The sequence below is a fragment of the Colius striatus genome, chromosome 4 (genome assembly GCF_028858725.1).
Source record: "Colius striatus isolate bColStr4 chromosome 4, bColStr4.1.hap1, whole genome shotgun sequence".
Classification (NCBI taxonomy): Eukaryota; Metazoa; Chordata; class Aves; order Coliiformes; family Coliidae; genus Colius; species Colius striatus.
The window spans coordinates 64547958-64573298 of record NC_084762.1 but is presented as its reverse complement, the minus strand read 5'-3'; the positions used below and the strand labels follow the sequence as shown (position 1 = coordinate 64573298).

The window sequence follows — 25341 nt, the reverse complement described above, 5'->3', positions numbered from 1 at the left end:
CAATCCTCAAGTAGATGGTAGTCACTGAAATATGGGTCACTTTGACTTAGTATATCATAGAGTTAAACTTCCATGAATAATTAGTGATAATAAACAAAACTTCAAGACTTTACAGTGACAAAATTACTCCAGGAACAAAAGTTAAAGACAGCTTTCCCAAACTATGTAAAGTGTAAACGGAGCAAATGGATTATATTTTCGTGAGGCTACCCGGCTTTGATAGCTCTCCCTTTTAAATGTTGTCATTCCAATCTAACATATTTCTCCATAACCTGGGATAATAACACTGGTAGGGTGGAGGTCAGTGCAAGGGACAATAAAACAAGTACAAAGTGCAAGGGAGAATAAAACAAGTACAAACAAAATGTAGTGCCACACAGCAGTAACTGTAAGCAGGTAGTGTGGAAAACGTACAGATGGGTGTGAAAGTTAGAATATAAAACCCCAGGAAAATAAAGAACAACAGAAAAAATTTTTTAGTCCAATATTTTCAACTAAGTGTGCAGGGAGTGAAACGAATGTCCTGTAGAGATAATAAAGTACACATTGCTTAAGTTAACCAGTAAAGCATCCAAGTGCCAAGGTGATAAATAGCAAATACTGCAAATAATGAAGAGCTGGTGTTCACAGTCGAAGCACAGTGTTTGTGTGCTGTACAGAATCACCCAACTCCACCAGTTTCTCCTGTTCTTTTCAAATCATTGATGCTTGTTGAAAAGGCTATCAGGGAACACAGCCACGTACACACACATCCGTTTGGCTGGTGGAAGGCCTGTTCAGGAACACAGGCAGTGGTTTTCTGCCTTATCCTTTCTCAGTGACAGTAGAGCACTGAGGCTCTGCTTATGTGTTGCTGTTGTGGTTTAACCCCAGCAAACAACTAAGCCCCACACAGCTGTTCACTCACTCGCCCCCACTGGGATGGTGAAGATAATCAGAAGAGTAAAAGTGAGAAAACTCATGGTTTGAGATAAAGACAATTCAAAAGGTAAAACAAAAGCTGCACTTTGCAAGCAAAGCAAACCAAGGAATTAATTCCCCACTTCCCATGGGCAGGCAGGTATCCAGTCATCTCCAGGACAGCAGGGCTACGGCACGCATAAAGATGACCTGGCAAGGCAAACGCCATCACTCCAAACAGCCGTCCTTCCTTTTTTTTTCCACCCGCTTTATATACCGGGCGTGACATCAGGTGGTGTGGGATATAGCTTTGGTCACTTGGGGTCAGCTATCATAGCCATGCTCTCTCCTTATGCAGCCCACTCATGAAGTGCTGTGAAAGGCAGAAAAGGCCCTAACTCTGCACAAGCACTGCTCAGCAATAACTAAAACACCCCTGTGTTTTCAACACTCTTTTCAGCACAAATCCAAAACATAACCCCATAGTAGCTGCCGTAAAGAATATTAGCTCTATCCCAGCCAAACTCAGCACAGTTGCTGAGACATACTTGGGCAGCGATAGCATCTGAACAGTCACTCATGTTCTGATCTGAAACTCCTGACAGAGTACAAGTAGCAAAATAGTGGGAAGTGCAAGTTGAAAACAAAAGGTGAGATCAAGCAGCCAAAGAAAGCAGTGCTCATTTATCTTCTGTTCCATTGGCTTCTTCTTGCTGCACATTGCTTTGCCTAGCTTCGTGAGACAAAGTTTCACTAGCTTATTATTCATGTCACCATTTAATTCCTTAATTAATTGATACTGCATGTTGGGACAGGATGTATGCCTTGCTTTTTGGATATAATAATATAGAAAATTAACAGACATTAATAAACAGCTGTACTATCCTGATGCTGATCATTTCAGTACATTAAGTTTTAATGTGATAGCAGTTGTATTAGAATTTTTATATGAGACTAGTCATCACAAAAGGATGATCAGTATCTAGTTTATCTATGTGCAGACTACATTATTGTCTCACAAAACAATGTTCCAACGCTAGGATTGCTTCATTAAGTTTATGCTATGTAGAGATAATTATGCGGGAGCTAAGAATAGCTCATCTAATTGAAAATAATGATTATAGAGAAAGAATGGGTTTGATTACCGTTACTAACGAAGCACATACCGCACAACCATTCATGAACTGCACAGAACACATATGGGATTATAGAGTGTATTTGTTTTGATTAACAGTTTCTTTCCCCCATCCTGAGCACAAGTTGAAGGTGTTACTGCTTATTTGCTCATTATCCTTTTTTCTCAGAGACCCTAGAGGGACCTGCAAGAAGACAGCATGATCTGATATTTATCCAGTAAATTATGACAAGCTAAGCTTTGAAATAACATTCAACATTTATCACTGCACACATTTTAGGGAGGATGTAACTTAAATAAATCTTCTTCAGGCACCACAGATGAAACTCTCTATGTGTTTCTTTGATGTCTGTGTTTATACTAGTAGCCTACGGGATTAAACATCCTTTTAGAAATGCAAAGTCTGCCATACTGTTAATCTCTTGGTGCTCATTTTGGTTAATGCTAACATTTAATTCTTGCTTCATCTGAAACACATAGAAGTCTTCTTTATTCCTTGAAAATAAAACTGACTTTTTACAGCAAAGTCATTGAAAGTGTTCATTTTTTTGATTGCTGCTGATTAGTGTAACCAGGCACATGGGGTAAAAGTTGCTGCTGCTGTTGACCTAGCTAATTTTTTTCTTTTTTAATTAAGTGTCAGTTTTCTACTGGAATGTCATGAGAAGAATCCTGAGATGGTGAAAGTTAAAATAGCTGGTTTAGAAATGTTACTGATATCTCTAGGGGCTCAAAAAACTCTGACAGTTTGCCATGTTTAGCTTCCCCTCTGTTCTAATGAACTATTTCATAGCTCTAGGCTATGTGCTAATGCTGCAGAGGCACAGAGAGATCACTGCCATCAGGAATTTTTAAACAGATGACTGTTTAAAAAAAATGAAGTGGGGAGGGAAGATGGGACAAACAGTGATGCAATCCTTCAGTACCAGAACTGTTCAGTCACAGTCTGGAATCAGAGATGCTTGCTCAAGCTGCTCTTGAGGCTTTTTAAGAAACAGCAGAAGGAAAAAAGTGGAACCAGAGGGCAGATTACTTTATGAAAGTGTTGCAAACCGTTGTCTTGACTTCATAACAGTTGCCTTTTCATATTGCTTTGGATTTGAATTTCAGTGAGTTACAAGAATCTAAAACTGTTAAGTCTCTATTTATACAAATGCTTATTGAAGTATCAAATACATTTTCTCTCCCAATCATTTCCAACATGACCTGATCCTGGAAGACATTTCTCAGGTTTTTGGGTCAACATAACTCAATTTTTCCCTTCAAAAAATTTCACATGGCACCCAGCACTGAGCACTAACTCTGAAATGTTTTAAAGGCAGGAGTATTCCACAGTCCCCTTCAAAACCATGTATCCTTATCTCACAGACCCCTGTTTAGGAGTCAGAGTCATGGCCCAATCTGACCTCTCTACACTTCTGTACATGTTCTGGTAACATATATTAAAATCATAATCCCTGATTTCAGTCAGATACTAGTGTTTTTTTCTATCTAGAGATTTTAATTATAAGCTTGGGCTGTAAATTGTGTACCTTCAAGTAAATGTGACACAAGGATGAGCAAGACAGAAGAACTGAGAGGAATAACACCTCGATTCTGAAATATTTTGACTGATACGCACACTATACAATATGGTAGCTGAGGACAAGAGTCCTTTGCTCTCATATTATTGATGCAATTCAAAAAACATGCCTTTGCATATAAATATTTTCTACTCTGTACAGAACTGCACATGCAAGAGCTAAAGCTGATGCTGCGGATCAAGCTGCTCAGTCTGCTCGCCAGGAATGTGATATTGCAAGAGCAGTGGCCAGAGAACTTTCACCAAATTTCTACCAACCAGGTAATTATAGATTGGAGGGAGTTTGTGGCTTTTTATTGTTATTATTGCAGTGAAAAGGTTCTGTGTTAATAAGTTAATTTCATTTTGAATGTTGTTATTTGTACAGAATCAATTGTCATGTGTAAGTCATGGAGAGTGTGCATTGCTCAGGAAGATTTTGTTTTCATTTTATAATCATTTGGTGGCTATTGCTTTGCATAAAAACAGATGAGTGTTAAAAAGTCAGTATCAAGCATAAAACTTTGCCTTAAATTAATAGCTTATTCAGGATAGTGTTTGACACAGACATAGGACAGTACTTGGGACCAATTTCAGGGAAAATAATGGAAATTTAGGGTTTTTCTGTAATGTGTTTATTAGGAGAAAGATCTGTAGCTTTTTACCTGTCCAAGGGAATTCTTGAGAGATTTGGTTAGCTAAGGCCTGAATTCTCAGAGTGCTATACGAGTACACATACATAGCCTCTGAGGGAATCTAACTGTTACGCCTGATAGTGTTCTGTTGAACATCATGTTACTCAAGGTATCATAGAATTAAATCTGTCACCTATATAAACATTGGCAATTCATTTTCACCTGTCACGTGGTTTGGAAATTTGTGAGAGAAGGAAGCAAAGTGGCTTTTGCTTTGTTATTCTAGTATCTTTCCATGAGGCTAATATTTTTGCTCTTGTTACTTCTTTTCAAGGACTTATGTGCACATGTATGCTAATACAGATTCTAAGTCTGAGATTCATTTTCATTTAGCAATGCCTTCTGCACATACTTGTTTCAGATACAAACCCATTTATTCTTAAATGTACCTATATGCTGGATGCAGGCTTATAGCATGACCCATAAAATCGAAGAACAACATTCTTCTACATTTTCTAACAATCCACCTGTTTCCTTCAATTTTTAGTATAAATGACTGCTATGTATAACTTGTTATTAAATTGTTATTGTCAGTTAGCTTAAAGGAATATTTGGGTTTTCTTTATTCCTAGGTATTTAGTTGCAGAGAGCAATCTAGGTTTTGGGGTTGGGAAGGTTGGGGAACTCTTTTTTATGTATTTAGTGGTGAAGTCAAAGACTGGTCACCTTGTACATGTTGAAATCTCAATTTCCCTTACCAGTGTTGCAAACTTCCCCTGTACACATCCCCATATAAATTGATCTTTCTTCAATATACCTGTCCAGAAGTGCAGGCAAAGAGCAGTTTACAACAGTAAGACTTTATTAGCTTTAAAATGGTGTCAATATGTACCTTTCATTCATGGAAATTGTAGTGGCTTATATTTAGTTACTCTTATGATACCAAAGTCTTTTTATATTGTTTCATACTTCCACCAACTGATGGACTCTCAGTTTATAGCAGCAGTTCATCTTGTCAGTCTTAAGAAGTTGTAAGCTTAGCCATGCACAAAACTAGTAACAGGGACCTTGTCAAAGAAAAGTGTGATGGAGAGTGAAAGTAAGAGGGAGTTAAAACCTTTCAAATGAAGGTATTTCAAAGCTGCACATCTCTTGAAATAAAGAAATGGCTAGAGTACTTACGAGAAAATGCAAAAGTCAGATGGAGTGAAATTTGATAACAGGAAATCCCCTAGATCAAGAATTTGTTAGATATCTTTTTACTTCCTGCCATGAAGTAGTATTGTTGACAAATTGGCTGACAAATTGGCTGAAATTTGGGGAGAGAAGGTGTGGGATTCTTATTATAATTACAGGAGGGAAGAGTTTGTGCCCCTTACCCAAATTAAGTTTTATATCTGTACAGTGTTGTAACAAAGCATTTGCCAAAGTTTGCTTACTCTATTCTTTGTGTAGAAATGCCTTATCAGTTAGCTAGCCACCTGTCAAAAGATAAATACTTCCTGGAGTCTACATTTTAAATTTCTTCTTCATTTTCAAGATGAACAAATATTTTAAGTTACTTTAAGACGCCAAGATGTTAACTATATTTCAGTTATCCCAAATAAGCTGCAGCAAAACATGAGACTTCTACACCATTGTGATCCTTTCATAGAATGGTAGGGGTTGGAAGGGACCTTTAGAAATCATCTAGTCCAAGTCCCCTAATGACATTGTGTAAAAGTTACTTTGCATCCTTAGTGATCACAGTGCATTTTTCAGACACATTCTTTCAGAGTGGTACCAGTTAACCTTGAGACTCCCCTGTACACGTACTTGCTTTTTTAAGTACTCCTCAAATGTCATTCCATGAGTTACTGTACAATGGTGTCATTAGCTTTTGTCATTTATGGTAATGAAATAGGTAAATACTTTTAAGTGTTTACATTAACTCAGACAGACAGCAGTAAATATCTACTTTTCAAGTAGCATTTTTTGTACGTTTTAATGAAAACAAGGTGACCATTATTGCTCACTAATAGCAACTTCTTTTTCTTCTGTTGCTTGAGCTTTTTATAAGTTTATTTTGTAAGTTTGTGTTAGTGCTAACTGAAAGGTAATGATATGTATTATATCTTAGCCTCTGAAACTTTAATGAAGAGAAAGCTTTCCATTGTGATAAATTGCCGTGAAAGTAAGTTATTGTGGGAAAGAGCAATTTTTCTCTAGTTTCTTGAACTGCATAGTATGGTAGGTGAGCACGCTGTCAGCGACAAATAAATGTATGTAGTATTATCAACAAGTGTCTTGAAAAAAAAAGAGACAAAGAAAAGTGAAATGCAAATATCTCTCTGTAAACAAGAGTTTAGCTTTTTTTTTCCATCTTAATGAATGATATCTGCATTACAACCAAAGTCTATTTAAATTTTTGCAAATCATTTGATAAAGCTCTTCAATTTCTTATTCTTAAAAAACAACCTTCTGGACCATATAGCCTAGTATTACACACAATTTATGATTACAGTGAATATTCATCACTCATCGTACCATGACAGTTCTTACTTCCCCATTACTTTCTCTCACATTTCAATTTTATGTTCATTAACACATTAATCAGAAGCTGCCAAGAAGTTCTAGCTTTGTAATGCAGTTTCAAAGGAGATCGAAAGAAGAACAAGGTAGTAGGAAGCAAAGTAGCATCCAGCAGGTAAGAATAATAATGTCAGTCCAAATCACAAGTATTGAAGCACCATAGAAAACTTGAGATCTAGCTTTCCCAGTAATTGATTATCATAATATTTGTATGTAAGAAAAGCAAGTATGATTGAAAAGCTCAGTGCCATGGTGTAAGGACTTACAAGGTTACAGGGAGATGTTTTCCCTAAGCTTGTTCATGATACTCCAAGACCCTTCTGTAGCAGAGATTTGGCAGGCATTTAATAGCTATGGGGATGGTATTTCTTTGCAGAGCCCTACCCACAAGGCCAAATGTTTTGTAGATTTAACAAATGTTACAGTCTTTGTAGAGGCCATGCTTTACAAGCCTTTTAATCACAAAATAAAATGAATTTTGAGAATTCCCAGCTCTGACCTGTTTGTTTCCTCCAGGCATCACTACATTTGTAGATGTCTCAAAAGAGAGCACACCAGGACAGGAAACAAATGAAACCTGAGTCATATCCTCATTCACGAGAGTCATCCAGGGACAGTCTGAGATTGTCTTTTCTTAGAGAAAAACGGTAAACACTGTTTTGTGTTTCATGTTGAAATCTAGAGAAAGGCAAAGGACCAACGGGAGTGCTGTATCAAAGGTGTAACAGAAAAGAAAGGATTTTGACACTCAGTGAAAAAGGGGACTATTGTTCTAGTACTGCACAAGGTTAATGGATGCTTTGACTTACCTTTTCATTCTAAATTCCACAGGCCATCTCTAGGATTTAGTCTTGTAAACACAGTATGAGGAGGTATACTAAATTATGAACTTGGACAGACTGGACAGTTAAGCCATAATTGTCTGTGTGCACATGTATCCTGCAGCAAATGGATGCTGCTCTTTCATTCACTTTGTATGAATAACTTTTGATTAAGTGAAAGAAGGGTAAAACTACTTTGCTTCAAGGCAAGAGCAGTCTGGGCACTTTACCATGGAGCAATTAATGTCTGGAAATTTAGATCCAAATTGGCTTATGGCAGATTGTTTGTCAAGTCAGCCAGCTGCCAAACAAATATACATGGCTCACCAGAGCATTTCATCCAGCCTTTGACCTCCTAAACAAGACATGAGAGAAATCAAGGAGCAGTTTATCAGTTAAGGCACTTTGAAGACATGGACAGAATTTCTTTAGGTGAAATACATGAGAAGAGAAAAGAATAAGAATTTGCCAGGTTTTACCAGTATTTTTTCCTGTAATATTTGATTACTGTTAGAGTATCAATATTAACATGCTGAACATCACTAGTTTCAGAAATATGCATTTTAAACTCATGATGCTACAATTTCTAGTGGCCTTTAATACCATGAAAAGCAACTGTATTTTGCATTCTCTTTCAACCAGTAGTGGATGTTTGTAGCCTCAGAAGAAAACAGATCCTTCCCATCTTCATTCTGTCTACCATCTCCACATCCTCCAGTTCACAAAATGCAAACTCCATATGGACAGGAAAGAGAGATTTCTTCCTGCTACTAATTAACTGGAATGTACTGGTTAAATGCATGTGGACCAGGCTAGATATTTTTCTTTTAAAAGCCAATTACAATGAGCATTTTGCCTGATTAGAGTTACCAGCCATGCCATCAGTTTGTGCCTTAAAGCATATGGAAGCTCACGAGTTATTCTTAGTCATGCAAGACCCTGTTCATTTCCTGAAATTATTCAACATACGGCTTCATCGTCTTCACACAACTGTTGTCAGGATTCTTGCTGTGGCATCTTTTCTCTACAGTTTATTGCTTACATCCTCTTTCTGGAGAAGCCAGAGCCTATAGAAGTATCATAAGGCACTTCTCTTGTATCTAGCAATCAAAGAAGATGTGCTAAAATAAAATACATCAGTTTCAAGCTTTATTCTCATTCTTGGATTTATTTTTATAGCTGTTGTCACAACTTGACTTCCAAATTTATCACCAGTGTTGCCAAGCCCTAGGTACAGGTGCTCCCTCCTTACACTCTTTTCTCTTGCCCAGTGTGAAGCCCATCCAGCTTGCCGACAGTGTGCACCCATCCTGCCCCATGGCCGTACACACATACTGGCTCAACCCACTCTGCAGAATTCCTGTATGCATCTGAGACAAGAGAGCGTGCTTGGGAAAAGGCAGAGGAATGAGAGGTTGCAAAGGAGAAGTCTTAATTCTTCAGAATGCTTTATCAGTCTCTCCAAGATGTTTTTGAGTCACATAATCAAATGATTTGCTTAGGGGAAAAAAAAAAAGTACATAATTAGTTTTGAGCAAATTTTAAAACTAATAATGGAGAACTAGTTTCCTGCAGAAAGACAGAGCTGTTAACAATCACTATAATTTTCACAGGCTTCCATTAAGTACTGAGCTAGTTAATTTGCATCTAGATACAATTTGTGACTGCCTATTAAAGGCTACCAGATAGGACTACAAAGCTAGCTAAGTGGTGGGGCAGCTAGCCTGGACTAGCTTCAGCACTGTATTGGCTACGTTGCTACCTTGAAGTAGCTTCTTGAATTCTAGCCTAGGTATGCCTATATGAGGTACCACCATGGGAGTGTTAATTACAAGTATAACTGAGAGAAAGAGGACATTCAATTGCTTCTTTTCTTCTGTTCAGAATTGTTCAGTTGTTCCCAAAAAGAGCCATTCCTTCCAGGACAGAGAGCCTGCCCACTGTTGGCCTGCTCCAGTAAATTTCTGCATTGGTCTTTCATGTTGTCCATCAGCCAAGGACAAGATGACGTAGGATCTATCACATGGGAGTATTGTCAACATTTCCATTTTAAATCCTATTTATAACTGCATCATAAATACTTGTTCCATGTTGAAATTCAACTAACAAGGTCTGTACTGTAAGAACTTTCCTTATAGTGCTAGTTTAATTCATTAGAATATGGTGATTTATTTTGAAAGGATTTTATAGTAGTGGAGGCTTAAATTATGTTGAGAAAAGTTAGGTCCCTCATGCTACTTTTTTAACATGTGATATGAGTTATATTAGCACATATCTACAGCCGTGCTAGTTACAGAGCCTTGCACTACTTGACTATAAGCATGTAATGCTTGCTGTGGACTAGTCTAATGCTTTCTGTTGTTTTTATAGGAATAGGGAATGAGAGATGTATTCCAGAGGAAAGGGTAAAACATTAGAGAAAAATAATCTTTGCAACTGCATTCTACATTTGTCAAGGCCAAAGAAATATATGACTAATGTACGCAGGATTTTATTGCAAGCAAGTCTGCAAAACTTATATATGAGAGAGTGTAGAGGGAGATCTGAAAAGGAAAGATGTTATTCAGATTATAGACTTGAGTAATGTAATGTCACATTGTTCAGTAGGATGTAAAAGATCATGCTGAAACTTTGGAGGAGGTGAAGTTTTCTACTTATTAATCTTTTAACAGTTTTTCACTGAGATCATAATATGAACAGGAGGCAAACCTGGAGCTGAAACACTGCCAACGTGGAATTGGTAGTTGAATGTATTTTGTATGGTGAGATTAAACAGGATTAAGATTGTAAAAAAAGAAGGTAGAGAGACCAAGAACAAAGTAATCTGAGATTATCTTTCTTGAAAATATAGTTTAAAAGTTAATGAAAAATGAATGGGAAATAAAAGGATTAATCATGGACGTTAACAGAGCATAATTGTTCCAGAGGAGAAGAATGGCCAGCTGTATCAAAGGAAGATGAGATCAAAGTACCAATACTGAGATATTACTAAATCAGCAGAAGCTCCTCAAAAAGTAGCAGATGAGAGCAGAATATATTTTGTCAGGAGCAATAGCCAAACTGTCAAGCATAAAGGGATAGCTTTGGAGAAGCGAAGCCATGAATGGATATTGCAAACTTAGAATTTAGAAATTAAAACTTTGAGCACAGAGGTAAAAGGGAAGAAACTATATCATGTGATGTCAGAATGGTAAGTGGCACGATGATTGGGGTTCCTCCTAAAGTACAAAAGATCAAGAAAGATCTTTTGTTGGGAAAGAAGCCAGAATACAATGAAAAACTAAGCAGATCACATACCCTAGTTTTACCAAAATTAAAGTCATTGTTTTATTTGTATAGTTCTGGCATTTACAGTGCAGAAGTCAGTTCTGTTAGCCCACTTCAGATTCTTAAGATTCTTAACTGATTCCATTGATAGATACGAGAAACTAATTTTGCTAGAAGTGCAATGCAGCTTAATGAATACTGTTTCTGAATATTGAAACACACTAAGCTAATTCTCTGCCCTCCAATAAAAATCATTAAACCATGAATTTTAAACAACAGTGAATTTTGTGTCTATTTTAATCCTGCTTTTGCGTCTTTCAAGTTCACAATTTCAAGTGGTTTTTCCATAAACACAAGAAGATAAAGGAGACTTCTAAAAAAGTGAAATGTAACGTTATAATGACAAATCACTTTGAAATATCTGGAGTTTAAGTGAAGGCAGTAATGCATGTCTAAATCTGTGACTAGAATTGGTGGAGTCTAAAACTGTCAAGTTGTTTCCATTTTACTTTGCCCATCTAAGTCATTCAAATGTAATTTCAGTTGTTCAGTGGCACACGTACATTTCATGTCTGTCCAGTTTTGAGCCTTATTAACACATATTCCAAAGGCATAAGATGTGCTGACATCTAGAACCCAAGGATATGCAACCTGAGTGCATTTCTTAGGCTCTGTTGTTTTCTTTAGTGGAAGACTGTTCAGAGGAGAACAGTATAGGCACTGTTTCTTTGTCAAATAAGGATTTTAAAAGAGCCAAAAGTTAGATGAGGTTTGGCAAATATTTCACTTAGTTATTAAATTTAATAAAGAGCAATACCATTGTATTGAAAAGCATCTGACAGCTAGGAATTAATTTTTCTCCTCCTAAAATACCTAAATCACATTATGTTGTGGTTATATCAAGTTGCTTGTGGAACTAGTTGCAGACTAGCTGGTTGATCCATGTCAGCAAAACAACTAATGTAATTTCAGTAATTTCTAATATCTATGTAAATCTGCATATGTGGACAGATGGACCTTGAGAGTTGGACATTAAAAATTTTTGTTTAAAATCATTTAAATTCTAGGTGAACCTGCGACTAGATGATCTCTGGAGGTCCTTTCTAACCGTACCATTCTGTGATTCTATGATTCTCAGTATATGATACCAAGTTCTGCAGTGGCAATCAAATGTGTTTCAGTTTCCTGTCTGAGTGCAATAGGGATACTGGAGGTTGTTGATGGGGAAAAAAAAATAACAAATGAAAGTGAAAAATGACAGGGAGAGAGAAGCCTGAGAGTTAAAAGGAAGTTGGTAATCATATATGACTCTTCACTAATGAATTGCCAAATACCATGGGTAATGCGTTGCATAGCTGTACGATATTGTGCACAGCAGGTAATGAAGCAGTATTTTGCAAACAGAAGCTGGAACAGAGAAAATGTGTAACGAGTGATAGGACAAGAGGAAATTGCCTCAAGTTGCACCAGTGGAGGTTTAGATTGGATATTGGGAAACATTTCTTCACCAAAAGGGTTATCAAGCATTCGATCAGAATGCTCAGGGAAGTCACCATTCCTGGAGATATTTAAAAGGTGTGTAGATGTGGCACTTAGGGACATGGTTTAGTGGTGGACATGGCAATGCCAGCTTGTGGTTGGACTCAATGTCTTTTTGAACCGAAACAATTCTATGTTTCTAGATGAAAACCAAATTTTTTATTAACATTCCACGTATAGCTGAAAGTAGGTGCTACCATTTGCAGGAAACAGTGATCACTCCCCAGATGCAAGCTATTTTACAGAATTGTCACACCTAGTATTTAAACTGAGGACAGTGACTTGCTCCTCAGAAGTTCTATGAGAATTCCTTAGGGCTTGACAGACTCAGCCAGTTGGAGATAAGATACGAACCTGCTCCTCTTGAGGTCAGCTGCTAAACTCCCATGGAGCAGGATCATAGCCATGCACTTGAAATGTGATATGTCAGGAGAAGCAGCTAATAATCTTCCAGGCTGTATATACAGAAGCAACACGTCATGGAGAAGAAGTGTAATGATCCGTGTGTCTGCATGATCCCAGTGACACTGAGTCTGAAGTATTGTGTGTAACTTTGGGCATCTTCGTATCAGAAATAAATGGACATGCTAGGAGAAACATAGAGTGTGGATTCTGCTGGATAAAGGCAGCTATTATGCCACATTAACCGTTTCTTTATATATATAAAAATCATATTTTCAGAGAATATGCAGTTATGATAACAGAATTCCAGCTTTTCACTTCTGCCCATCCTTTATGATAGATATAAGGGACCTTAAAGAGCATTACTGCTGCAGTTAATGTTTGCTAATTTTCCACTGGATTTTTTTATACTTTTCAAATTTCCCATGATCAGAGAGAGGTTCATGTACTGTTCTTAATAATAGGAGTAAACCGTACACTGACACTAGGTTTCAGTCTCTCTCATGCCCCAGCGCAGCTCGGCTGAAGAAAAGTAGGCTCTAGATTTTATGTGAAGAAGCTAAAACCTTAGCTTCTCATTTATCTCATATTAAGCAGCCTGTAGACTCAGAAGCATTCAAGTAGATTATAGTATGTGCGTTTTTTATCTGGGAGCATTCGCGTTAAACACAATGTGTATATTTTATCTAGCCTTGAAAAATGAAGCCTGTCGTACATACAGGAGCCATAAGTAACACCATATAATCTTGTCAAATATTTTGGGAAGTTTTGTCAGTACTTACAACAGAGGCTTAGGGTAAGTAAAGCAAGCCATAATTAGGACTGCTGGTCGTGAGCAGTGCCCGTAAGCTGATGTCCCAGTGAGATGTTAGAGAGCTGTGCAGCACTCATAGTGCCGCTTTATCTCAGGTATGATAAATCTGTTATATTTTTCTAATGGTGCTGAATCCAAAAGTATAAGGGCCTATGCACTGTAATCTACTGTGCAGATACAATTATAGCGTTTTTTCCCTGTTTTGCAAATGTCACAGCTATGTAATGTACTATGCAGATGCAATTATGAATTTTGTGGCCCGTTTTGCAAATGTCACAGCTATGTCCTAACTAAAACAGTCACAGAAATTCAGCAGAGATTGGATTTACAGTCAGTATAAATGCATTGTTCTCACTAGGTGCTGACTGTAGGCAGTTTTCAAGATTCATTAGTCTATTCTTTCCTGCCTTCAGATCTCTCAATGTGTATGTCTACTCTGTAATGATCTTACTTTTAGGGATTCTTCTGTCTTTAATTATTTTCTAATTATTTCTTGGAGAACACAAAAGTGCAAAATACACAAATACTGGTTAGGTATTATATTCAGGTATGTTAATAGTAGGATGACTCAAATTAATTTCACATCTGCAGGAACTGATAGGAGAGGAGAAAAGGGGCAAACTGGGTTTCATACAGATAAGAATTGAATTAACATTTGTTTTGTCATCCTGCTGCTAGACTCACAACTTTGTGATGTTGCTTTTAATTTGAATTGTTTGATGGAAGTCTGTTTACTTTTTTGTTGCCACTGCTGTTGCTAGCGACTCAAATCTGTGTGCTTGAGTGGATGTTTTGATATTTTTGAGAAGCACTGTGAGATAACATAAGGCCATACACTTTTCAACAAATATCACTATGAAATGCAGAGAGACTAGTGGTAGTCAGTTAACAGGCCACACCAACAGTTTTCTTGTGCTATATAAACATCAAAGCTGAGTAAATAGAAAGGCATAAAAACTAGCCTTGGGCTTGGCCAAAGTGTATACATGTCTATGTGTGGCTAGTAAATAAGTAACTCAGCACTCTTGGTCTCTGTATAGTCCATGACGGGAGGCATTTGACTTGGGTTTTGGGAAAGCTCCATCATTCATACTGATCTCAAAACCAGGAAAAGAGTACTTGCAGATATTTCAAAGATGGTAGATAGGGATTCTAGCAAAACTAATGGGAAATTGTCTATGGTACCGTAGAAAACTGCTTCCTGAGCAGAGATAAAGAAAGTAGATGTGAGTGCAATGTTGATAAGCAAGGATTTTTGTGTTTGGTGTTCTTCTGCACGAGACAAGCAATTTCTGCCAGTGATTACTTGCTGTAGGTGCTTGTCTTTACCTAGCAAGAAGGGAAGGTTGCATTTGGAACGTCTCTCTTATGAGGAAAGGCTGCAGGACCTGGCATTGTTCAAGCCTAGAGAAGAGAAGACGGGGGGGGGATCTTATTATACTTACAAGTGTTTAAAAGGTTTTTGTCAAGCGGATGGGGCAGAACTTCTTACTGTTGTCTCAAGTGACAGAACTACGGGTAATGTCCATAAGCTCGAACACAAAAAGTTCCAATTAAACATAAGGAAAATATTTTTTACTCTAAGGGCATCAGAGCACTGGCACAGGCTGCCAAGGGAGGGTGTGGAGTCTCCTTCTCTAGAGGTTTTCAAAACCTGCCTGGACACATTCCTGTGTGACCTGATCTGGGTGGACCTGCTTTAGCAGAGGAATTGGACTAGATGATCTCTAAAGGTCCCTTCCAACCCCTACCATTTTATGATTCTGTGATTTAAGGCTGCACTAAAACCTGTATTTGGTGATGCTACCTTTTAAAGTTAGTCCTCATTGGAAGTCTTGTGTATTCTAACTTCTGCATCGATGAATGATGATGTGGCTTTGTCAAGTTCTGGCAATAGTATAATATCACATTACGTGCTATCTTTGTGTTACATTTTTAGGTCATGTTGGTAGTACATGGTTTGAAGGGCAGCAGACTGCCAGATCAAATCACAATAGTTCCATAAAACAAATACACGTGGGTATCATTCTCCATGACGTTCTTAGATCTAGTGAGTAAGTGTTGGCACATACTAGTTTCAGTGTTTCTCCCAGCACAGTAGGAGAGACAAAGCTACCAGGAGTACTTACTTAAGAAAGCAGTAATGCTAACAACGGATTGAGATGCCCTAGAAGTGTAAGCTGGATAAAACTTCAACTAAAGGAAGGTATTTTCAGCGCTGGAAGAGAAGAAAATGAGGAGTTGGAAGTAAGAGTGAATTGAGAAAGATTACAAAGCATTAAAAATGGTAAACATATTTTAGAGTATTTCTGGATTATGCAAAAGTTGCAAACTTGTCTCTCTTGTTTACTTTGTAGATTGCGCTCTTAGGCATCCATGGTACTCCCATGTGTGGTATAAAATCCAGGATGGGGAAAAAAAAAAAGTATTGTAAAGCAGTAGAATGAAATCTAAAAATTAATTCAGGCAAGATTTTTTATTTGCTCCTTGCTAGAAAAGCTGCTTACTAATGTTTAAAATGTTGCTCATACCTCACCAAAATGCAGTTGCCATCAGAGGCTAAAAATAAAAGTAGACAATCCAGACTTGGTTTTCTTTTAATCTGACTATATAGTGTCAACAATCCCTTAAATTTCAATTCTTCTGTGTCTTTTTTATCCATTATGACTTGGATTATTTTTTAACTTTAGCAAATGTGCGATTTTTTTTTTCTCTAAAGCATTCTCAAATACCGTTAAGGAGAGCCCTTATTCCAGCTGGCACAGACAACTTTAGATGCAGCCAAAATAGGGCAACAGAGCCTATATATGTCACTGTGAATTAAGGAATTATTAAATAACATATATATGTATCACTAGGAGTAGTGCATTTATTTCTAGGGAAATCCCACCTCCAACTTGGCTATCAAGTCTGATGCCCTCCTACTGTCTGGGGTGAGAAACCTTACACACCTTGCTTCACACCGACACAACCATGAAGCAGCTACACCATCCTATGCCCTGTTGCTTAGGGCACTGTGTCCATCAAAAGGATACTGCAGACACCTGAGGTGACAATGATAACCTCTTAAACTACCATTAGGAAGCGTTTCTTTACTGAGAAGGTGACTAAACAGTGGAAAAGGATTCCTAGAGAGATGATCAGTGCTGCAGGCCTGTCACTGTTTAAAAGGCATTTAGACCATGCCCTCAATACCATGCGTTAACTTTTGGTCAGCCCAGGCAATTGGACTAGATGGTCATTGTAGGTCACTTTGAACTGAGTTACTGTGTTCCACTCCAGCCTAGGCTAGCCTAGCCTAGCCTAGCCTGTTCATATCTGAGTCAGGCAGAAGTGATCTCTCAAAGGTTTTCAGTCTTACTTAGTCCCAGTGTAGTCTGTCAGGATGGCTGACAAGGCTGACAAACCTTACTAAAACCATAACCATGTCTCTACTTCACCAAGATCATCAACGCATTCTACACACAACATTGCACAGTTCTCCGTTCACTTGGGCTGAATTCAAGCCAGCAGCCTAGCAGTTAAAAGCTTTTTTTTCCCTGCTACCAGTATAACCTTCATAAAAATAAGAATAAAACAGAGGAAGTACTAATGACATTAATTATAGTTCTGCCTCTCCACACACATCTCCACAGTGAAGCAATAATAATAAACCCTACCTTTCTAAAATTTACTGAATAGTTATTTGCACTTCTGTAATGACTCATCAAATCACTTCTTTTAAAAGACTAATAAATGATTATTTTATTTCCTTCACCTACAGTTCCCATCCTGAATGCTGAAGAACTTCTGTAAAATAGACGTTCTAGCCTGAAAAATCCTGACTTTAGAGTATTTTGGATGCATGCAGGAAAACATTCTATATTAATTGATTCTCTAATGGGTCACCAAGCGTTACCCTTTTTATTAATGTTCCTCAGAGCAGGAAATAAATCTTGTTAGGAGAGCATAGATATTGTTGCCAACAGTGATACATTAGAAAAACAGTGATCACATCAAAAGGTGGCAAACCAGATGGTTTTTGCAGGTGTATTTCTCTAACAGTATGTAACAACCTGTAGTACCAACACCAAACTGCATCCCTAGATTTGACAAGGGCTTCCTGTGCAACTTTAGGTTATCACTTTATCAAAGATTTTGCAAAGCTTTGAGCATAACAGTGCTTTATTGACAACTGACCACTGAATTCAGAGACTATTCAGATGAACCATGTACTTTGGGTCATGATTTCACTGTGGTTCAACTCCCCATCTGTAAAATGGGCTATTGGTATAACTTTTTTGCACTTTTATATTGTACTTGCAGATTGTAAACTTAGAACAGGAATTCTCTCTTTTTTTTTATGAAAGTGTTCAGTAGCTCAGTAAAAAGAAACCACTAATCTTGTAAGATTTTGCATATAGACTGCAGTGTCCTGATTGGGCAAACAACTTTGACCATGTTACCCACAGACAATTGGTAAACCTTGCAGTGGAAATGAAAGTCTTTCCACTAGCAATTCATATATATAAACAAAATTAGAGAGTGAAGTATCTGCTTGATGGGTGGAATTTATAAGTGCAACATAAATTTTCTTGTTATCATGAAATTATTATGTAAAATATTTTCATTTATATAGTACTATTTTTAGTTCAATAATTTAGTATATTTTAATTCTGTAAATTACTAACTACTGTGTTACTTCATAGTATTAGAAAACTACAGAAGTGTTCTTGTGTTACTTAAATATGCATTGTCCTGCAGTCCTGTCACAAAACATCTGACATTTTTATGTGGTTGATATGTTGCTGCAGAAGTCCTTTTTGACAGTTAAAAGAAGTATTAACTTAATAATTTTGATAATTTAATACATTTATGGCAGGTTACTCAGTTATGCATATTCATAGAATCATAGAATGGTAGGGGTTGGAAGGGACCTTTAGAGATCATCTAGTCCAACCCCCCTGCAGAAGCAAGGTCACCTAGATCAGGTCACATAGGAACATGTCCAGGCAGGTCATGAAGACCTCCAAGGAAGGAGACTCCACAACCCCTCTGGGCAGCCTGTTCCACTACTCCCTCACCTGAACAGTGAAATAGTTTTTTCTTATGTTTAAGTGGAACTTTTTGTGTTGCAGCTTCATCCCATTACCCCTTGTCCTGTTGCTAGCTACTATAGAAAAGAGGGATGGCCCAACCTCCTGACACCCACCCTTTAGATATTTATAAGTGTTAATAAGATTGCTTATTGAAGGATCACTGGCCCTACTGTAAATACTCAGTGCCTTTGGCACTTCCTGAGCTCATCTTCATTCGGTTCCACTCTTCTCCTGTATCCTCATCTTCTGTCTAGCAAAGGGTACCAAAATAAATGAAACTGGCTGGATTGAATAAACAGCAATTTGGCCTGAATCTCATACATATAAATACGTATCTATGCCTTTTTCCTCACTATTCCAGGACTTTTCTGCAATTCCTCTAAAGCTTCAGATTTCATCCTGAGCTGATAAGGCACAACATCTCTTCCTAGCTTTCTTGGGAAGCACTGGCTGCATTTACAGTGTCCTGCAAGATGTCATTTTCAGACACTACTTGAGCCACAATGCTGGAACAGCCACATGCTGCCAGTATGTATATCTCACTGGGTTGTGTGGGAAAGTATGCAGCTGTCACCTCTCTAAAAATGCTGTGGCAAAACCAGGGCACCCTTCTCTCTGATTTACAGGGCTGGCCATGCTGTCACATCACTTACTGGAGCTCTTCCAGGAAGAATGTTACACAAGAACTCCACAAGAAATTCTAGATTTAGTACAACTATGAGTGTGTCTGCTACCAAACTAAAGCTTTCTTCATGCCACAAGCAGACCAGCAGACAGTATGAGACTCTACATGCATACGTTGCTCACATCCACACAGCCTTTTGGCTTTCAGAGGCTGTTCCCCCCCATGTACCGGCTAATTCACACTTAAATGGTGCCATCCAGCTGCTAGCATCACAACCAGCTCAGTGGGGTTGTGAGTCAACCCCACCATTCCCCATGGCTGACCTTCAGCTAGCAAAGGTGCATCAATTTTGAACTGACAGTAGCAGGGCCAGCACGTCATCGTAAGAAAACACACAGGTTCATCTGCAAAGAAATGGTTAAAAAACATTTGTTGATTCTACTTTCCAGACCAGATTCTCCTTAGGCACCGAGACATATCATGTCTAGGAATATATCTACTGGCTACTTGAACTGCAAGCCAAAGAGAAGAACTCTGTGTTTGTTTCCTAGATGGATAATCCCACTTTTTATTTGTCCCATCCTCAAATCCTATTCTTATCCTCGTTAAAATCAAGCAGATTAGAAATCTCATAGGATCAGATATTAGCGACTCCTTTTCCAAATTCCACTCATGCTGTAGAGTACTCTTGTGCTGAAGAAAAAGATTCTGTTGCCTTCATCTGTGGTTTTAGATAAGGCCTTTAACAAAAGTGACAAGGTAAGTCTTGACAAGTATTTTTAGTTCTCAGAAGGGAATGGGAACTGTGTTCTTGCTGCTTGGAGTCAGTGGTTCAGACAGGTGCATATTCTGATTGTACTAAATACAGTGAACAGACGTAAAAAAAGTCCTTGGACAATCTCCAAAGCTAACTTCAGCATACAGCCAAGAATCTGAGTGTTGGAAAGATCTGCCTGGCAAGATTGGAGGCAGCGGATGTATCTTTAACGGATGTATCTGGGGGTTGGGAGAGAAGGCTACTGTTTTATATTATGGTGATTGGTGAATGTCTGGTCGGGCATACTCAGATGTTGCTTTGATACAGATGGCTACAGGTTTCTCAGGTGGAGTTCAGTGTCACTTGGCGTCAAATATTGCCAAATACCCAGTACAAATATGGCACTGTTAACCTGTTGACACTTCTTTGGGAAGCTCCAGTTAAATATGACATTTTTGGTTCAGTTTAAATGTTTTGGGTTTTTTTCCACCAGTCTCTTGTGGAGACATGGTCAGCCAAGACATAGCTCCCTTCTTGTTTCAGAAATTCCAACAGAGTTTGGAAAGAGAGATTTCCTTAGGCCAGCCTTGAGAGGCTTCTGGGTAGTTGTATGAGAAGGTTGGGAGGGACAACATTTCTGAGGCCCAGATATGCTCCTTATGAAAGTTTTTTCAGGCTGTCAAGTGCTGTCAGATATTAAGAAAAGTCTTATCTTTAGATACATTGGGCAGTGGAGTGAATTTTCTAGGTAGGTGAGGAACAGATCGGTGCCATTTGAGCAGCATTGTAAGGCAGAAGGGATGATATTCCAATTGGGATGCTTTTACCACTGCAGCCATAAGGAGCAAGCTAATGCAAATGCAGATGTGCCAATAATAAATAATCATTTCAATTTGACAGCTCCATGGCTTGGGCTTAAATGAGGGCTTACATGCCTTATTATATCTCACATGAAGAGTGGAAACCAAAGTTTACAAATGTTAAAACATTCAGCATTACTTTATGCCTTTCAGCAGAGACAGAAAGAAATCTCCTACATGGTGGAGAATTTTGTGAATGGTGATTGTAACTGTGATTTTACATGTACCAATTTTTGTGTTGTGCTGCCTTTCCCTCTTACTGTATGATCTGTAAGAAAAAAGACCCCCCCAGTCCTCTCCCTCTGCGCAGGCTTAACTCTCCAAGGCATCCTCCTGAAATGCTGTTTGAGAACAAATCCTGGCTTGTCTACATCCAGTTGTTTTTTCTCAACAGCTCCCTATTTCCACCCCTGGTTTTCAGAGATGCGAAAAGCATTGTGATTTTACTGCACAAAAGACATTGCATCCCAAGTAATTCATCTCAGCAATGCTTTCTTACCAGATGACTCAGTAACTTCCAAAAACTTGATGCTGCTCTTCCTTCCTCTCATCTTAGCACTGTGTAGTGATGAGTATGCTTCTGGCATCTGTAAAAACACAGTATCTGCCTAACACAGCTAGAGCCTCCTTTAAACTCAAAAGCAGAAAAATGTGTGCAGACATTCTTCTCTGGGCACAAAATTTCTCTATGACCTAAAACACAGATAAGCCTTACTTACAGAAGATAGAAAAATGAAAGGGAAGTACGGGTGCTAGCAAAGATAGAAGTGGAGAAATGGTTGCAATGTGTTTGGCAGAAACCATTACTGAACACACAGAAAAATTGTTGCAGTACTCTGTTCGCTCTGCTCCCCAGCTTCTGCCTTCTTACAAGACCTGATCCTGGAATCTGAGGTGTGGCCTCTAGAGAGAAAAATAGACAATGCTGCCCACAATTACAGATAGATATACAGGAATTTTGTTTCGTCACTGAAGTGTTTGCTCCGGTCTTGGCATCAAACTGTTGAATCAGACAACCAAAACCTGGAGCAAAGCATCTCATCCAACTTGTCTTTACGTAAACATCTGCACAGAAATGCACCTTTATAAGTGAGACCTAACGGCGAATGTGTTCATGGGTGTTTAGCTAGGACGTGGGGGAGGATATTCTTCATACTGTAAATATACTCTGTACTGCCCTGTAAGTATTTCCTTAATGAATGTGAAAGCATTTGTTTTCCTAGCTTCTAAGCAGAATTGTGTTACTGCCTAGAGTGGTTAATCTAGGTCTTCATATGGTCGGTGATCAGATTAGGAAGACAAAGGCAGTGTATAAGAGTTCATACAGATATATATATATATATATATACACATTTATGTTTATAATACAAGCTAAAATGCACACAAAAGGAAAAAATATGGTTCAAGCCCTATTTCCTGTAGGTTATAAGAGCAGACGAGACATTTCATTCTGATGGTTAATTACTTCCATGTCAAATAAATACTATGTTTACAAGAGTAGGAGTTAGATTAGGAGAATTAAGCCAAACATACCTCCAAATATGTCTCAGAAAAACAAAGAACAATAGGTATATAAGGTAAGTCAGTCTTCAGTACCTCAAACTTCACTTGCAGACGATTTACATCCTATGACCCTTTGCAAAACAGAAGACATAAAGTGACTGAAGCAAATTAACAAGCAGTCCCAACAGTGACCAAAAAGTGCAGTAAGTTCAAGTACTGAGTGATGTATAGTAAATCGCTGTGGATGTCAGGGCAGTCCAATCTGACATCCCACTGCAATAGCTTCACTGTGAAAGCCTTATTTTTGTTTTAATCATATTTCTGTTACGCTGTTTTTCAGGCCCTGATTATATCAAACAAAAATTTCAAGAAGGAATGGAGGTGAAAGACAAATCTGAAGAAAAGGTTCAGGAAAAACCACCCACCCCAAAACAGTCACCTCACTTTTATCGAAAAGGTACTACACCCCCTCGAACCCCAGAAGCAAGTCCAAGGCATAGTCCTCCTCTTTCTTCTGAGCCTTCTCCTTCAAAACAACTGAAAAGGCAAAGCTCCACTTCTGGGGCAAGACTCAATCAAGAAAAAAAGCTTTCAGCCACTGAGAATATAACACCCACAATGAACAAGCCTTTATATTCAAAAACACCAATGAAGGAGGAAGTAGCTGTGAAACTCCAGCCAAAGTTTTCAGCTCATCACAATCCTGCCAGCACGGAGAATGGGGAGCTGCATGGTCACTACCATGGCTATTATGTAAAAATGAATCCAACAGTGCTTCCACAGCAGCTCAGTGAAGAAGATGAAAATGTGAACCCATCACCGTCAGCACTTGCATGGATACCACCCTCACAGAAGCCAAGTCCTGCTAAATCTGGGGGTAAGCCAGATGCCAAAGAAAACAAACCTGACACAAAAATTAAGAAACCAGAATTTGCTGCACCAAAGAACCCAGCTAATAAGGAGTCACATTCATCAGTGAAAAAAGAAGTAGAAAACAGCTTGGTGAGTACTGCAGGAAACTTTTTCACTGTCCCTTTGCCTCCTGTTGCTGAGCTTTGCAACCTACAGGCAGGCAAAGCTCACTTCTGCCAAATCTTCATCTGGATACAATAGCCACAATACACTACACCGGACCACAGTGAGGAACAACTGTTCCACTCCTCTGTATTACCTTGAAAACTGGGAAGGAATAGTTTTGAAACATTAATTCCTATTGCATCCGTAAACACTAAATTTTTAATGTGTGTATTAGGGTGTGTATATCTATATATACATATATATATATATGCACTTTGTCTGTGTAGATACATACTAGTATATATATATATGTTTAGAGAGAGAGAGATATGTAACCACCACCACTCCACAAAACAGTGTCCATTGTACGTCAGTGGATAGTTGGTCAGTACTGGAAGTTATACTCTTGCTCTTCCTTCCCACAAGGGTACTGTAGGAGACATGGTACTGGCCTGTGGTCTGACTCTGTCCAGGCAGTCTCCCATTTTCATTTTCTTCTCTCAGTTGATTGTAGATCCTAAAAACAGGCAATTTGCATCAAAACATAAACTGTTCTAAAATGCATACTTTTAACAATGCTTGTGTCTTACAGTGATGTGAAAAGTTTTACTTTCTTTTTCATCAGGAAAGGGAGAAGGAGTTTTAGAACTCTACATTCAGAGCAGTGGGAATCTTAATCTCTTTACTATTTAGAAGTAATAGAACTATCAATAGTTAGGAAGAAAAGGAGAGATGACTTACATCGTTTCTATTCCATGTTAGAAGAAAAGGCAGGCTATTGAATTCAGAATCTATGATGATAGATGGAAATGTCAGTTGTAGATCCTAAATTTAACATTAGTGAACGAAGACATCTAGTTAATTGTTTTGTTTCTTTTTTTTATAGGCGTTGTTATAAGAAAGTCACTATAGGTTTGCTTTTGCACAGTCATGTATTCTGACAAGGAAGCCAAAGTAATGCAAAGGCTAAATGTCACATTAAACTAAATTTTAGAACCTAACTGATGATTCTCAAAAAGTAATTAGAAAAATATCAGCAATTTGGTATTATTCCGGTGAAGTCATTCCTGGAATAATTCTCATGCCCTGTTTTATTAACATTCTTATTAACAACTTGGAAGAGGACATAAAATAATTATCTGTGAAGTTTACAGAAGACACAGGGACCAGGAAACAGACAATGGGTCACCAATACAAGCTGATGCAAATTGTTTCCTAAGAAAGGCGGAAGTATAATTATCCCTGTGCAGGCACAGCGAAATGTAAGACTCAGTATTCAAAGACAGTTAATAGAGCCAAGCCATGCAGGATCAGAGCTGGAAAAGGTTGGTGGATCTGAAACAAGAGAGACAACTGAACATGAGCTCACAGTCTGCTGCTGTGGTTCAGAGATGTTAGTATAATCCTTAGATTTATCAACAGGAAAGATTAAGCAAGAGTACATGGGAGTCTGTTTTATCTGGTTTTGGCACTGGTGCAACCACTTCTGGAATAAAAGTCTCCATAAATCAGGGATTTAAAATGAAAAAAACCTTAAGGGAAAGTCCAACAAAGAGCTGCAAGAATTATTAAAATCTATCTTACAATGAAAGGTTCAAGGCAAAAAAATATGACACATTAAATTGCTTTCTGTAATTACGCTTTATAAAATAGTTTCCCAAGCTAACAGGTGACTGTGTAAGAAGATCCAACAGCTAGACAGATTTTGATAAAAGTCGTGGTTTAAATTACTTTTAATGATATTCATTAAATGTAACATCAGTTTTCAGATGCCGAGTTTTTGGAGCCATCACTGAGTAGTTCGATAATGAGCATTTTGCCAAGATGATATCCTCTAGTTCAGCAGGAAGCTTATA

The 25341-nt window shown here is 38.1% G+C and overlaps 1 protein-coding gene across 6 annotated transcripts in view; it reads left to right on the top strand.

The window, feature by feature from the left end:
* JPH1 (junctophilin 1) overlaps positions 1–25341 on the top strand; it is an 85812-nt gene that overhangs the window by 52384 nt on the left and 8087 nt on the right. For 5 of the 6 annotated variants that reach the window (XM_061995914.1, XM_061995913.1, XM_061995911.1 and 2 more), the window contains exons 3-4: positions 3760–3878; positions 22809–23470. In XM_061995914.1, coding sequence (XP_061851898.1) covers positions 3760–3878; positions 22809–23470 — 781 coding nt within the window. Of the gene's footprint in view, positions 1–3759; positions 3879–8894; positions 8973–22808; positions 23471–25341 lie in introns of those variants that run through there. The other variant, XM_061995915.1, reaches the window with a different exon arrangement.